Genomic DNA, 13,066 nt, shown 5'->3' on the forward strand with positions numbered 1-13,066 from the left:
ACCCAAGAACAGATGCCTAGGATGTCTCCATGTGCCTGTTCCCTTCCGATGTGCCACATCAGTTTCAGAAAACTAATAGGTCAGAGTGGGAAAGTGACTTTCTGGAAGCTCTGAGAAGGCTGCAGTGGGTGGTAAGTAGAGCGCCAGCCGCCAGCAACTAAGCGAGTGTTCTGGACAACTGGGAGATTAGCAGCCAGAGACGGCTGCCAGTTACATGGCCATGTGAATGCCCCAGGCAGGCCCTCCAGACATCATAAAGATACCAGGGCAATTGTGGAGGAGAAAATACAAAAAACCAGCATTTTATAAACAGAAATGATCATCTCTTCCAAATATTCAGGAATAAAACTACAGTTTAAATGTTCCATACTTCACTCACTTTTATTATTTTATCCAGAAAAAAAGGTACTTTTAAAAAAATAATATATTTGTATTGTTTGGCACACATGAGAACTTTTAAAGTGTAATATATTCCAGAAGGTTCTTCAGAGAATGCTTTTTATAGCCTTAAACTGGTGTTTCATCCTATCCCCATAAAGTCATAAACAGGAAATGTCTTGCCTTTTAAAATAAAGGCTTAGTTACAAATCAGTAAATAGTTTAAATAATATGTATCTTTTGGAAATGCAATCATGATAAGTTATCAGATCTTCATGAATGCTTGAGGTTTTGTGGTTTTTAAAAGTCATTTATTAGGAATAGATAGCATTGTGAAATTTTTCAACACATTTTCAAACACCAAATATGTATCCAGCATTTTTTTAGTGGTTAAACTCATGATTATTAAATATGTAGCCGTTAGCCTTATTGACAGAGCATTTGTAGTGATACAAGAACAGAGCAGTGGAAGCTTTATTTATAGCAGTGAAAAAGTGGGAAACAATCTAAAGGTCAAAACAATACACAGAGGACAACAAAATTAGTTTAATATGGATGTCATACAGCCACTGAAAATAATGCTTTTTGAGACTATTTAAAATGGGGAAAGGTTTGCAATATCGTAGAGAAGCAACTAGTGCCTAAGGTAGTATGACTTCTTCTTATCAAAAACAATAATAATATGCCAAAAGAAGAAAGAAGTTAAGTGAATTTTCTTTGGTGATAAAGTTTATCTTCCCTTCTCCCCACCGCCACACACCTCTTTATTCTCAACAATGAGCGTGTGTTCAGTGAGGAAAAGAGAGGTTGTAAAGGGAAATGGCTTTGTGCTTATAGAACAATGCTGACTTTTGCTAGTAACCTTAACATTTTTACAGTTCTTTTAAAATCAGCGTTCCTCCTAAAAACCTCAAATTCTGTAGGTTAGTGAAGTGACTAACATTGGTTTTAGGCAAAAAGAATGGTTTGGAGAAAGAAGACAAAGCAACTGAAATAGAGGTTTCTTGGAGGCCAAAAACAAGTAGCGGCAAGCCTAGCTGGAAGGAAAGCCTAAATAGAAACTTACGCTAATCTAAAACTAGTGCTAAACAGAAACTAACACTTATCTAAAACTAGTGCTAAATAGAAACTAATGCTAATCTAAAACTAAAATTCCCATTCATGAGTGTGATGTGTCAAGTAAGAGCCCGGATTTGTAGGCCAGTACTATCTGAAACCTAGGATTGAGACTTTTTACTATTAATACTTAATTATACTACTTCACTGCAATATATATACACACACACACACACACACACACACACACACACACACATATATTTGAAATAGAGTCTTACACTGTCACAGGCTCCTGCCTCAGCCTCCCAAGTAGCTGGGATTACAGGCACCCACTACCACTTATGGCTAATTTTTTGTATTTTTAGTAGAGGTGGGGTTTCACTATGTCGGCCAGGCTGGTCTCGAACTCCTGACCTCATGATCCGCCCACCTCAGCTTCCCAAAGTGGTGGGATTATAGACATGAGCCACCGCACCTGGTCTCACTGCTTATATTAACAAGTGACCTTGAGCATGTTTCTTAACCTTTCTCTGAGTGTGTTTTCTTCCTTGGAAAATGTTCTAGATGATTTACATATATTTTTACTCTTCACAGTAACTCAGTAAGATTGCTGTTATTACGCTCACTTTATAGATGAGAAAACTGAAACTTAGGTTAACTTGTGCAAGTTTACCAAGCTAATTATACTCTGTACATGCCCATATCTTTATGACTCCAAAGCCCAAGCCCAAGCCCTTCAAACTAGCCCACACTTTCTACAAAAATGTTTATATCATCGCATAATACCTGCATACAGCTCTCCCCTTATCAGGCCCAGGGGAAAGCTGGTGGCAAAAGGGCAGCATTGAGATGTGGGGTTACCATGAACAAACGAAATACGGTTGCTCTTTCAAACCATGGTATTCCTCTGATGTTCAATCTTTATTGAGAATCAGGAAAAGTGAGTTTTGATGAATAAAAAGTATCTGCCCACGTTTGTTATCCCTGTCTGGGTTGCCTCTTGTCCCCATCTTCAAGCTTCCCAAAGCAAACTTCCATTCACACGAGCGCATTCGTGAGCAAGTCAGAGCCTCACAGGGAGAAGGAAGGGGGGCTCTCTCCATTGCGGTGCTGGCTTTACCCCTGGAGCTCCAGCAGACAGGCCCTGTTCCATCAGCACAGCCACCGGCCCACCCTCTTTCTTCCCCTTTCTGGGTTCAGCATTGCCTCTGCGGGTTCCATCCCTCCGTTCCTCTTCCTGCCCTGCCTTAACCAACTCTCTCTGTTTCTAATGCAGAGGAATTTAGATCTGCCCCAGATCTTGCTCACCACCCTTACCCTCTCATCTGTATACAGCAAAAACCAGAAGAAGAAGCCTACATCACCCAGAAGTTGAAGTCTGCAACAAAACAAAAAGCCCCCAGTTTCCAGAGTAACCTCCACTGAAAACACTTGGGAGGGAAAGGGAGGGGATTATAAGTAGCAAGGCTTTTTTCACTGCCATATATTTAAAATCAAGGTAATAGATTTATTCTGTGTACTTGAGGGAGTTGCATGATTTACATGTCACCAGCTATCTGAAGAGGAAGAACATGGAATAACTGACACTGTAAGCCACACTTACTCTAGTGATGTCTTAGGACTTCTTACAGATAAGGATTATCAGACGGCAGCTTGCCTAGGTTCCTCTTTGACCTCTATCTGGGTGGTAACTGCACTTCCTTTGTACTGAAGACACTATAGATTGATAAAACAAGGGGGCAATGTTGCTTTTTTTAAAATGTTATGGGAATGTAAATCAACTCCCCTCCCCACTTTCTCTATGAAAGCAATTGGGGTGACAGAAATAAGTGGGTAAATCAAGGTTGCCTCTCTCTGAGCTGAGAATGAGAAAGAATAAAATCATGGACCTGAAAGGCAATGGATGTAACCACATGGAACTGTCTTACTCCAGGGCTTCCTAGAGCCTAGACCCCAGCTCTCAATGGGCTGACCAGAGCTATGGGAGAATGGGGTGCCAGGAAGTAAACAGATTTAGAGCTTGCCCCTTAGGCAAGACCTGACGGTGGTTTTCATCCCCAGGGTCAATTGTAAATGGGGGCGGGCACATATCCGCTTGTGAAAATGACTAGGGGCCCCTGCTGGTATTTGGTGGGATGGGGCCAGGGAGATGGATGGCCAGTAGTGCATGCACAGTGAAACTCTGTGCTGACCACACTGCCCATAGTGCCCCTTAAGGACACTGGGCCAGCCTTCCTGATGTGCAAAGAGAGTCTTCATGTGGAGGTCCAGCTAAGAGCTCAGTCAAAAATCTGGAAGAAGTTTTGGAAAAGCAACTTTCTTGCCACTTACTCTGGCACAGTGAACTAATGTTAAGTGGCAGGGGAGGTGTTCTAGAACGGTGACTTTAAAATATGAGCCATGTGCCATTAGGGTCATGAAATCAATTTAGTGTGTCACAATGAGCGATCTTTTTTCTATTATTATTATACTTTAAGTTCTGGGATACATGTACAGAGTGTGCTGGTTTGTTACATAGGTATACATGTGCTATGACAGTTTGCTGCACCCAGCAACCTGTCATCTACAGCTGATATTTCTCCTAATGCTATCCCTCCCCTACCTGCTAAACCCCAACAGACCCCGGTGTGTGATGTTCCCCTCCCTGTGTCCATCTGTTCTCATTGTTCAACTCCCACTTATAAGTGATAACATGCGGAGAGCAATCTTTAAAAGTGGAATAAAATAAAAGCAAATAGAAAATATCAGCATGTATAATTAATGAAAGAGAGAGTGTATGTGTGTTCGCCAATAAAAAATGGAAACTGTATTTCTTACAGCAGGTCTCAGAATTCTGAGTAACTAGTACTACAGGCAGAAGCCACCTGGCTTATTTTTAAAATGTGCTTATAGAGATGGGGTCTTGCTATGTTGCCGAGGCTGATCTCAAATTCCTGGCCTCAAGCCATCCTCCCATCTTGGCCTCCCAAAATGCCGGGATCACAGGCATGAGCCCCTGTACTTGGCCTGCTTCCAACTTTACTTCTGAAGCTTCCTGGCTTCTCTAAGGCCTCACAGAATTGAAGAAAGTTAGGGCCTTGCCATCAATGATAGACTGGATAAAGAAAATGTGGCACATATACACCATGGAATACTATGCAGCCATAAAAAAGAATAAGTTCATGTCCTTTGTAGGGACATACATGAATCTGGAAACCATCATTCTCAGCAAGCTGATGCAAGAACAGAAAACCAAACATCACATGTTCTTTCTTACTCATAGGCGGGTGTTGAACAATGAGAACACATGGACATAGTGAGGGGAACATCACACAGTGGGATCTGTTGGGGGGTGAGGGCTAGGGGAGGGAGAGCGGGGTATGGGGAAATTGGGGAGGGACAGCATTGGGAGAAATAATTAATGTAAGGGACAGGGGGATGGAGGCAGCAAACCACCATAGCAAGTGTATACCTATATAACAATCCTGCAAGATCTGCACATGTATCCCAGGAATTAAAGTATAATAAAAAAAATAAAAAAGAAAGAAAGTTAGGGCCTTGCTTTGGATTAGGCTTTGGCTTAAAGGAATGTTGTGCTGGTTTAATCTTCTATCCATACCAATCAAACTTTCTCTACATCAGCAGTAGGTCACTTTGTTTTCTTAATCGTTCATGTGTTCACTGGAGTAGCATTTTTAATTTCTCTCAAGAAATTTTTCTTTGCATTCACAACTTGGCTCTTTGGTGCAAGAGGCCTAGCTTTAGGCCTGTCCTAGCTTTTGATATGCCTTCTTCACTAAGCTTAATCATTTCTAGCTTTTGATTTACAGTGAAAGATGTGTAACTTTTACTTGAACACTTTGAGGCCATCGTATGGCTATTTTATTTATTTATTTACTTTGTGTGAGACGGAGTCTTACTCTGTCACCAGGCTGGAGTGCAATGGTGCGATCTCAGCTTACTGCAAACCTCTGCCTTCTGGGTTCAAGTGATTCTCCTTCCGCAGCCTCCCGAGTAGCCGGAATTACAGGCATATGCCACCACGCCCAGCTAATTTTTGTATTTTTAGTAGAGACAGGTTTCACCGTGTTGACCAGGATGGTCTCAATCCCCTGACCTCATGATCTGCCTGCCTCGGCCTCCCAAATGCTGGGATTACAGGCGTAAGCCACCACACCTGGCCCATCGTATGGTTGTTAACCTAATTTCAGTATCGTTGTGTCTCAGGGAATAGGGGGCATTAAGGAGGGAAGAGAAAAAGGAAAGTTGGTGAAGCAGCCAGAACAGACACATTTATTGATTAAGTTATATGGGCATGGTTTGTGGCACCCCAAAACAATTACAATAGTAACATCAAAGATCACTGGTAGGCCAGGCACAGTGGCTCACGTCTGTAATCCCAGCACTTTGGGAGGCCGAGGCAGATGGGTCAAGAGGGCAGGAGGTCAAGACCAGCCTGGCCAACAATGGTGAAACCCAGTCTCTACTAAAAATACAAAAATTAGCTGGTGTGGTCGCAGGCACCTGTAGTTCAGCTACTTGGGAGGCTGAGGCAGGAGAATTCCTTGAACCTGGGAGGCAGAGGTTGAGATTCCAGTGAGCTGAAATCACACCACTGCACTCTAGCCTGGGTGACAGAGTGAGACTCCATTTCAAAGAAAGAAAAAAAGATCAGAGCCCCATAACTGATAGTATAAAAATGAAAAAGTTATACATGTTGAAAGAATTATCAAAACGTGACACAGAGACACAAAGTAAGCACATGCTATTGGAAAAAATGGTGACAATAGACATGTTTAGTGCAGGATTGCACAAGCCTTTAGTTTGTGTAAAAAAAAAAAAAAAGCAGTGTCTGTGAAGCACAGTAAAGCAATGCACAATACAATAAGATGTGCCTGTATTTCCAGTTAGGTGTGTTTCAATCCTGTCTGAGAAGGGAGGAGGTAAATAGTATGAGAATTAAAAAGTAGTAATCTGATAAATTTTTTTACAGGATGTAATTTCACACAGTAAAAAGCTGAATAAGAAAAAAGGAGGAGAAATGGAAATATTGAATAACACTGACAACCAGGGAATAAAAAGTTTGAGTAAGGAGAGGAGAAAAACACTAGAAACGTATCAGCAGCTGTTTTACCTTTTACAGGTGAGAACAATTTATCTTTCATTCTGAGTTTGGGAATAACACTATGTTTCATGTATGTGGCTTGCAGGGAGTCTTTTCCCATGCTTCAACTATAATAGCATAAGTGTTTTGAGCATCTACCAAGTACCAAGTGCTACTGTTAGTGCTTTACATACATATTCTCATTTAATTCCTACCATAACCCTGGGAGCTGTGAGAGAATGAGTACTGTTGTTGTTCCTGCATTACAGATGAGGAAACTGAGACATAGCCAGTAAATGATAAATAAAGCAGGGGTTTTGAAATGCAGGCAGTTTGACTTCAGAGCTCATGTTCTTCACAATGATATACTACGGTTACCTGCAGAAACAGTATAAATCTAATAATACCCAAAAAAAACAGGTGCTGTCATTCATGAAAAAAATAACTGTATGTGTATATTTACCAGAACCAGCTTCCCGTTCTGTGGGGGAAAGAGCCAAAGGGTTTGGGATTTCAAAATAGTACTTCTTTTTTCTTTTGTATTTTCATGGCATTACTCTGATCTAAACGAATAGTAATTTCCCATTGCTTCCTGAGTAATGGTGAGAACTAATAAGTTGGACTGGTTATGATTGGACTTTGATGGATCACTTACTGTTTTGTTTGACAGTTAATTTAGCCCGTAAGCCTTACTAGTACGTACAGTTCATCACAGAGGAAACTGTGTGATAGCAATAGATATAAACAAGCATCCTCTTCAGCAGGAAAAGTTTCCCCAGAGAGGTGGATCCATAGTTCTCCCTTGTAAGAGTCAGATGTCCCTCAGAGTGGGGCCACTGTTGGGATTCCCTCAAAGCACGGAGATGCTTGGATCTTTGTTAGAGGATGTCACTGGCAGTAGATGTATGGAGAGCACATTACACAAACCATAAATAGAGGAGAAACACAGTGTTAATTTTGGTAGATTTGAAAATTCTGTACTTGGAATAAGATACTGGAGAACATCTTCAAACATATGAACATCTTCACACAAGTGGCCACCACATGGCGGCTCAGAGGGAAAAGGTTAACAGTAATTTGTCTGTGGAACCCACTGCTTCATACCAGCAAACCTTCTAGAAAGAAAGGGGGCTCACTTTAAGTAGGAAAGGACTTTGCTTGGCCTGATTTAATAGTCAACCACCGGTTTGAAATTTAATCTTAGGCACTTATCTTTTTTTACATCCATGAAATTTCAAGCATATTGAAGATTCTTTAGAATTTAGTTTTCTCAATTTGACAGAATTTGTCATAAGTCAAAATCTAGTCGTTGGCCTAAGGCTTGTATTGTTTATTATGTAATGGAGGTGCATTAATGGGAAGAAGAAAAAGCATAGGAGCATGTTTAGAATAATTCCACCAAACTTTATCCGCAAACAATCCAAAATGTACAATCAAAGGGTGCAACCATTCAGTTGTATCAAGTGAAGTCTCTTTTAAAGTCATATTTTTCTTCTCCTTCTCTTCTTTTAAGACATTAGCCCAATATCACTGAAGAAATTATAGGAAAGAAAATGGCCTGGATTCCTTTGACCTGCAGGTTACACTTTAGCAAGACTTTTTCTTTTTGTTGTTGTTTGTTGTTTGTTTTTGAGACAGAGTCTCGCCCTGTTGCCCAGGCTGGACTATAATCGTGCGATCTCGGCTCATGGTAACCTCTGCCTCCTGGATTCAAACGATGCTCCTGCTTTAGCCACCCAAGTAGCAGGAATTACAGGCACCCGCCATCATGCCTGGCTAATTTTTGTATTTTTTGTACAGACAGGGTTTCACCGTGTTGGCCAGGCTGGTCTCGAACTCTGAACGTGTGATCTGCCCACCTCGGCCTCCCCAAGTGCTGAGATTACAGGCGTGAGCCATTGTGCCCAGCCGACTTTTTCTTTCTTTGTAGTGACAAAGAAAAGAAAATCCTTCCCCAGAATGCCCAGAAACCACAGCTCACTGCAGCCTTCATCTCCTGGGCTCAAGCACCCCTCCCACCTTGGCCTCCTGAGTAGCTGGGACTATAGACACATCCCACAATGCCCGGCTAATTTTTTCATGTTTTTTGTAGAGACAGGGTTTCGCCATATTGCCCAGGCTGATCTAAAACCCCTGAGCTCAAGTGATCCACCCACCTCGGCGTCCTAAAGCACTAGGATTCCAGGCATGAGACACCACACCCAACCCAGCAAAAATTCTTATCCAAAGCCACAGTTCAGCTAGTATAGGTTTTGGGGGGGTTGTCTCTTCAGTATGAACCTAAATTTAAAGTTTTTAGGTAACCTTAGTAGGAATGGTGAGTAGGCATCTTTCTTTAGTTCTAGAGTAAGTTTCCTTTCTCCTAATTCCTATATACTTCACATTGAAAAAGAATCACTATAGAGCTATCAAGAAAAAGGCCAGATCTGCTTACTTATAAAATTTCAACCAACCATTATGAACTTAAAAGTAAATCTAAGTAGTTAAGTAAACCAGAATTTGAGATTTCTTAAAAACTACCCAAACTGCTTGATTATATTAGATGAATACTAGTTTTCAAGTATGGAAAAAGTTTTTTTCTCTTGTCAGAAGGGAGATGAAGTTGAGGAGTGTTAATTTTCCTTTTGTACATAATTTCCTCTATAACCTGAATACTGTTGTTTTCTTTGAACATCTGCCTGGTAGGTGTAGCTGCTGGAGAAAAGCCACTTCACCGTGAAGGCTGGTTCTGTGTCCAGTGGCTCCATCCTCATCAGAGCCCGCAGGGTTCCACGTCCATTTCAGTCCTTTGTTGTTTTTTGTTCATGGTCTTCTGGCACTTCCCTTATCAGCTGTCGTGACCTTCACCCCTCTCTTCAGCCTCCCTGCCTTACTCTCCCTTCTCACTCTGTGTAGAACATTGTGGCCATTCGCTGTCTCCACATTGTAAATGTTTTCTCTTCCTGTTCTTTCCAGTCTGACAAGATAGTATGCATTTCCTTCTATTCATCCATCAATCCTTCTAGGCCAGTCTATGTAGCTGGATCCTTAGTCTACTTTTTTGTTTTGTTTGGTTTGGTTTGGTTTTTTTTAGATACAGAGTCTGTTGCCTAGGCTGAAATACAGTGGTACGATCACGGCTCACTGCAGCCTCAAAATACTGGGCTCAAGTGATCCTGTCAACCTCAGCCTCTGGAGTAGCAGGGACTGCATGCACACACTACCATGCCCGGCTAATTTATTTTTATTTTTTTCTAGATACAGGGCCTGTCCATGTCGCCCAGACATGTCTCAAACTCCTGGGCTCAAGCTATACTTCTGCCTCAGTCTCCCAAAGTGCTGGAATTACAGGTGTAAGCCACCATGCCCAAGCTTTGCCAGTGTCTTTGGACACCAGATTCTATTGGCCCCCATCCCTACAATAAATATGAACATGTGGCTCAAAAAGGACAACAGTAAAAAGTGGATATAATACGTAAAGTGTATTATATCGTGTGCATCATTTAAATCCTATCATAATTTTCTACTCTAGCTTTCTATAGTATGATATTAATATTGAGTAATATTTGATAGGAATATTTTAAAATATTAATATACCATAGGAAGCTAAAGTAGAAAATTATGTAATATCAGTCTATAGGAAGCAATAGTAGAAAGTTATACTATATACTAAAGGCATAGAGATGAGTACCTGGCACATAAAAATTACTTTATATACCTATCTATATGCTTTTCGTGACATATTGAGTCATTGAAGAGCAGGGAATCAGATACTGCTGTGTGCTTTAATGATATATTAACCTACTGTTTCATGGGATTTTTTGTTTTCTTCCTTCTTTCTTTCTAGACCAACCCTTTATACTTGGCTAAACTGATTTTCCAGATGCCACAGAACAAGTCCACTAAATTTATGGATACTGTTATTTTCACACTATATAATTATGCTTCTAATCAGCGAGAAGAATATCTACTTCTCAAGCTTTTTAAAACTGCTCTGGAGGAAGAAATAAAGTAGGTATACAAATACGTATGTAAAAATATCAATGAATAGATGCTTTTGTTAGTGGAGGCTGTCTTTGATTTCCTAAAATTATTTTTAAATTCTCATAAGTTATTCTCACATATTAAAATATATCAAGTTTCTGGAGAATATTTCTATGTCATTAGACCTATATTCAGGTACCATTTTCTCCCACCAGTGATACTTTCTCTAGTGTTAAATTACCTTTTGATTTTGTATGTTTGTAACAACTGAAAATCAATAGCTTCTTGAAAACCATTGAGAACATTTAAATTAATTAAAATTCTGAGTAGGAAAGCCATTTAACGGGTGGGAATGCAGAGCGCAATCTCTGCCTAAACCGTCTTCCCTTCTTACTAGAACTTAAGCTACCTTTGCTAATTTATTTTCTGACTCAGTTAATGTAAAACTTGTGTAGGCAGCTATAATGAGTGGGCTGAGAAACATGCATGAGAAATGTCCTTAGCTCAGGTGGCCTGTCTGACTTGTGGAAACCTTAAGTTATGCTAGCTCCCATTGGTTTTGGGAGCATGGGAGCCAGGAACCTCTGCCCTCGAGGTGTCTATAAGCCAGTGAGAAATGTGATTTGAGAGAAACAAGAATGCTATACAGTGGAATGTGGTAAGTACTAAATGAAGGATGTGTCTAAATGAAGGACATGTACAGTGTATCACGTTAGAGGATAGGAGGAAAGGTTCCAACTAGGTTCACTAGTAAAGATTTTACGGAAGAGAAGGTGCTTGACCCAAAACCTTGAGGAATAGCTACAATTTTTATAAGAAGAGATAGAAAAAGGAAATAAAGCACAATGGTGGTGGAAACAGCACAGGCATAGGTACAAGAAGGAAAGTAGATTCGTCTACCCAGAATGTGACTCAATCACTAACTACCGGGAGATGAACCATGAAAGATAGGGTATGGCCAGGTCATGGGAGACACTGAGTAAAGGCCCAGCCATTAAGGCTCTATTTGATTTTTGGGGATCTGTGAAATCTTTTCTTTTTTCTTGGAGACGAACTCTCGCTCTGTCAGTCTGGCTGGAATACAGTGGCATGATCTCAGCTCACTACAACCTCTGCCTCCTGAGTTCAAGTGATTCTCCTGCCTCAACCTCCCAAGTAGCTAGGCCTACAGGTGCCCACCACCACGCCTGGCTAATTTTGTATTTTTAGTAGAGATGGGTTTCACCGTGTTGGCCAGACTAGTCTCAAACTCCTGACCTCAGAGGGATAGGTCCCAGAGAGATGACGGGTCAAGCTGTGCCTGTGCGTGAGGTTTGGCTGGGCTCTGGTAGACCAGTTATTCTTTTGCTTGGACATTGATTTACCCTCATTTGCCTTACAAGCACCTACAATTAGTCAAAAAGTAAACAAAAATAGCATTTAAAAGTGGGAAGAGGAGCCAGCAAAGGAAATAAAAAAACATGACTGGATAAGTTAAGGACCAGGCACTGTCAGGCTCTAAAGGAAGGAGGTGGAAGAGGGAGAGAGAGTGGTCAAGAGGAGGAAGGGGGAAAGGGGAGGAAGAGAGGGGAGAGGCCCTGAGAGTCAGCACCATAAATCAAGTAGCGCTCTCTCAGCCATTCCATACGGCTGGAAGCTGTATCGCAGCTTTAAGTGGGATTTGAAGAAGTGAAACAGTTTATTCAATCAAGAAAGTTGTTTTTGAAATTTGATAACTACAGAGGAGTGATACTTATACAGTGTTACCCAGTATTGTTAGTCCTGGTCTATTTTCAGCTTATACCTGCCTTATAGGTTGAAATTGAGGCTGGGACTTTATTTTTAGATCCTCAAATTGCTCATCTAAGAAACATACACCTTAGAGACTGGGTGAGGTGGCTCGTGCCTCCTATCCCAGCATTTTGGGAGGCCAAGGTGGGTGGATCATTTGAGGTCAGGAGTTGGGACTAGCCTGGCCAACATGGTGAAACCCATCTCTCGGAAAATATAAAAATTAGTTGGGCATGGTGACACATGCCTGTGATCCCAGCCACTTGAGATGCTGAGACAGGAGAATTGCTTGAACCCTGGAGGCGGAGGTTGCAGTGAGCCACTGCACTCTAGCCTGCACAACAGTGAGACTCTGTTTCAAAAAGAAAAAAAAAAAAAAAAGAAATATACACCTTATAAATGATTGCTTGTTTTTAAAAAGCACACTAACTTTGATTTTCATAGAAAAAAACGTGTAATTCCATGAAGTCTTTGGCTGCCAGAGAGAGGATACATTGTTTAAAACTGTATTCAGTCCCGGCACCATGGCTCATGACTGTAATCCCAGCACTTTGGGAGGTTGAGGTGGGTGGATCACCTGAGGTTAAGAGTTCAAGACCAGACTGGCCAATATGGCGAAACCTCGTCTCTACTAAAAATACAAAAATTAGCCCTGGACATGTGGTGGCATATACCAGTAGTCCCAGCTACTTGGGAGGCCAAGGCAAGAGAGGCAAGAGAATCACTTGAATCCGGGAAGCAGAGGCTGCAGTGAGCCAAGATCACACCACTGCACTTCAGCCTGGGTGACAGAGCAGGACTCTGTCAAAAAAA

The 13,066-nt window shown here is 41.3% G+C and overlaps 1 protein-coding gene across 2 annotated transcripts in view; it reads left to right on the forward strand.

The window, feature by feature from the left end:
* IQGAP2 (IQ motif containing GTPase activating protein 2) overlaps positions 1 to 13,066 on the forward strand; it is a 306,128-nt gene that overhangs the window by 253,364 nt on the left and 39,698 nt on the right. For both annotated transcript variants that reach the window (XM_017527675.2, XM_037738181.1), the window contains exons 22-23: positions 6,410 to 6,559; positions 10,347 to 10,510. In XM_017527675.2, coding sequence (XP_017383164.1) covers positions 6,410 to 6,559; positions 10,347 to 10,510 — 314 coding nt within the window. The remainder of the gene's footprint in view (positions 1 to 6,409; positions 6,560 to 10,346; positions 10,511 to 13,066) is intronic.

This window comes from Cebus imitator, unplaced genomic scaffold, assembly GCF_001604975.1.
Source record: "Cebus imitator isolate Cc_AM_T3 unplaced genomic scaffold, Cebus_imitator-1.0 Scaffold50, whole genome shotgun sequence".
Taxonomy (NCBI): domain Eukaryota; kingdom Metazoa; phylum Chordata; class Mammalia; order Primates; family Cebidae; genus Cebus; species Cebus imitator.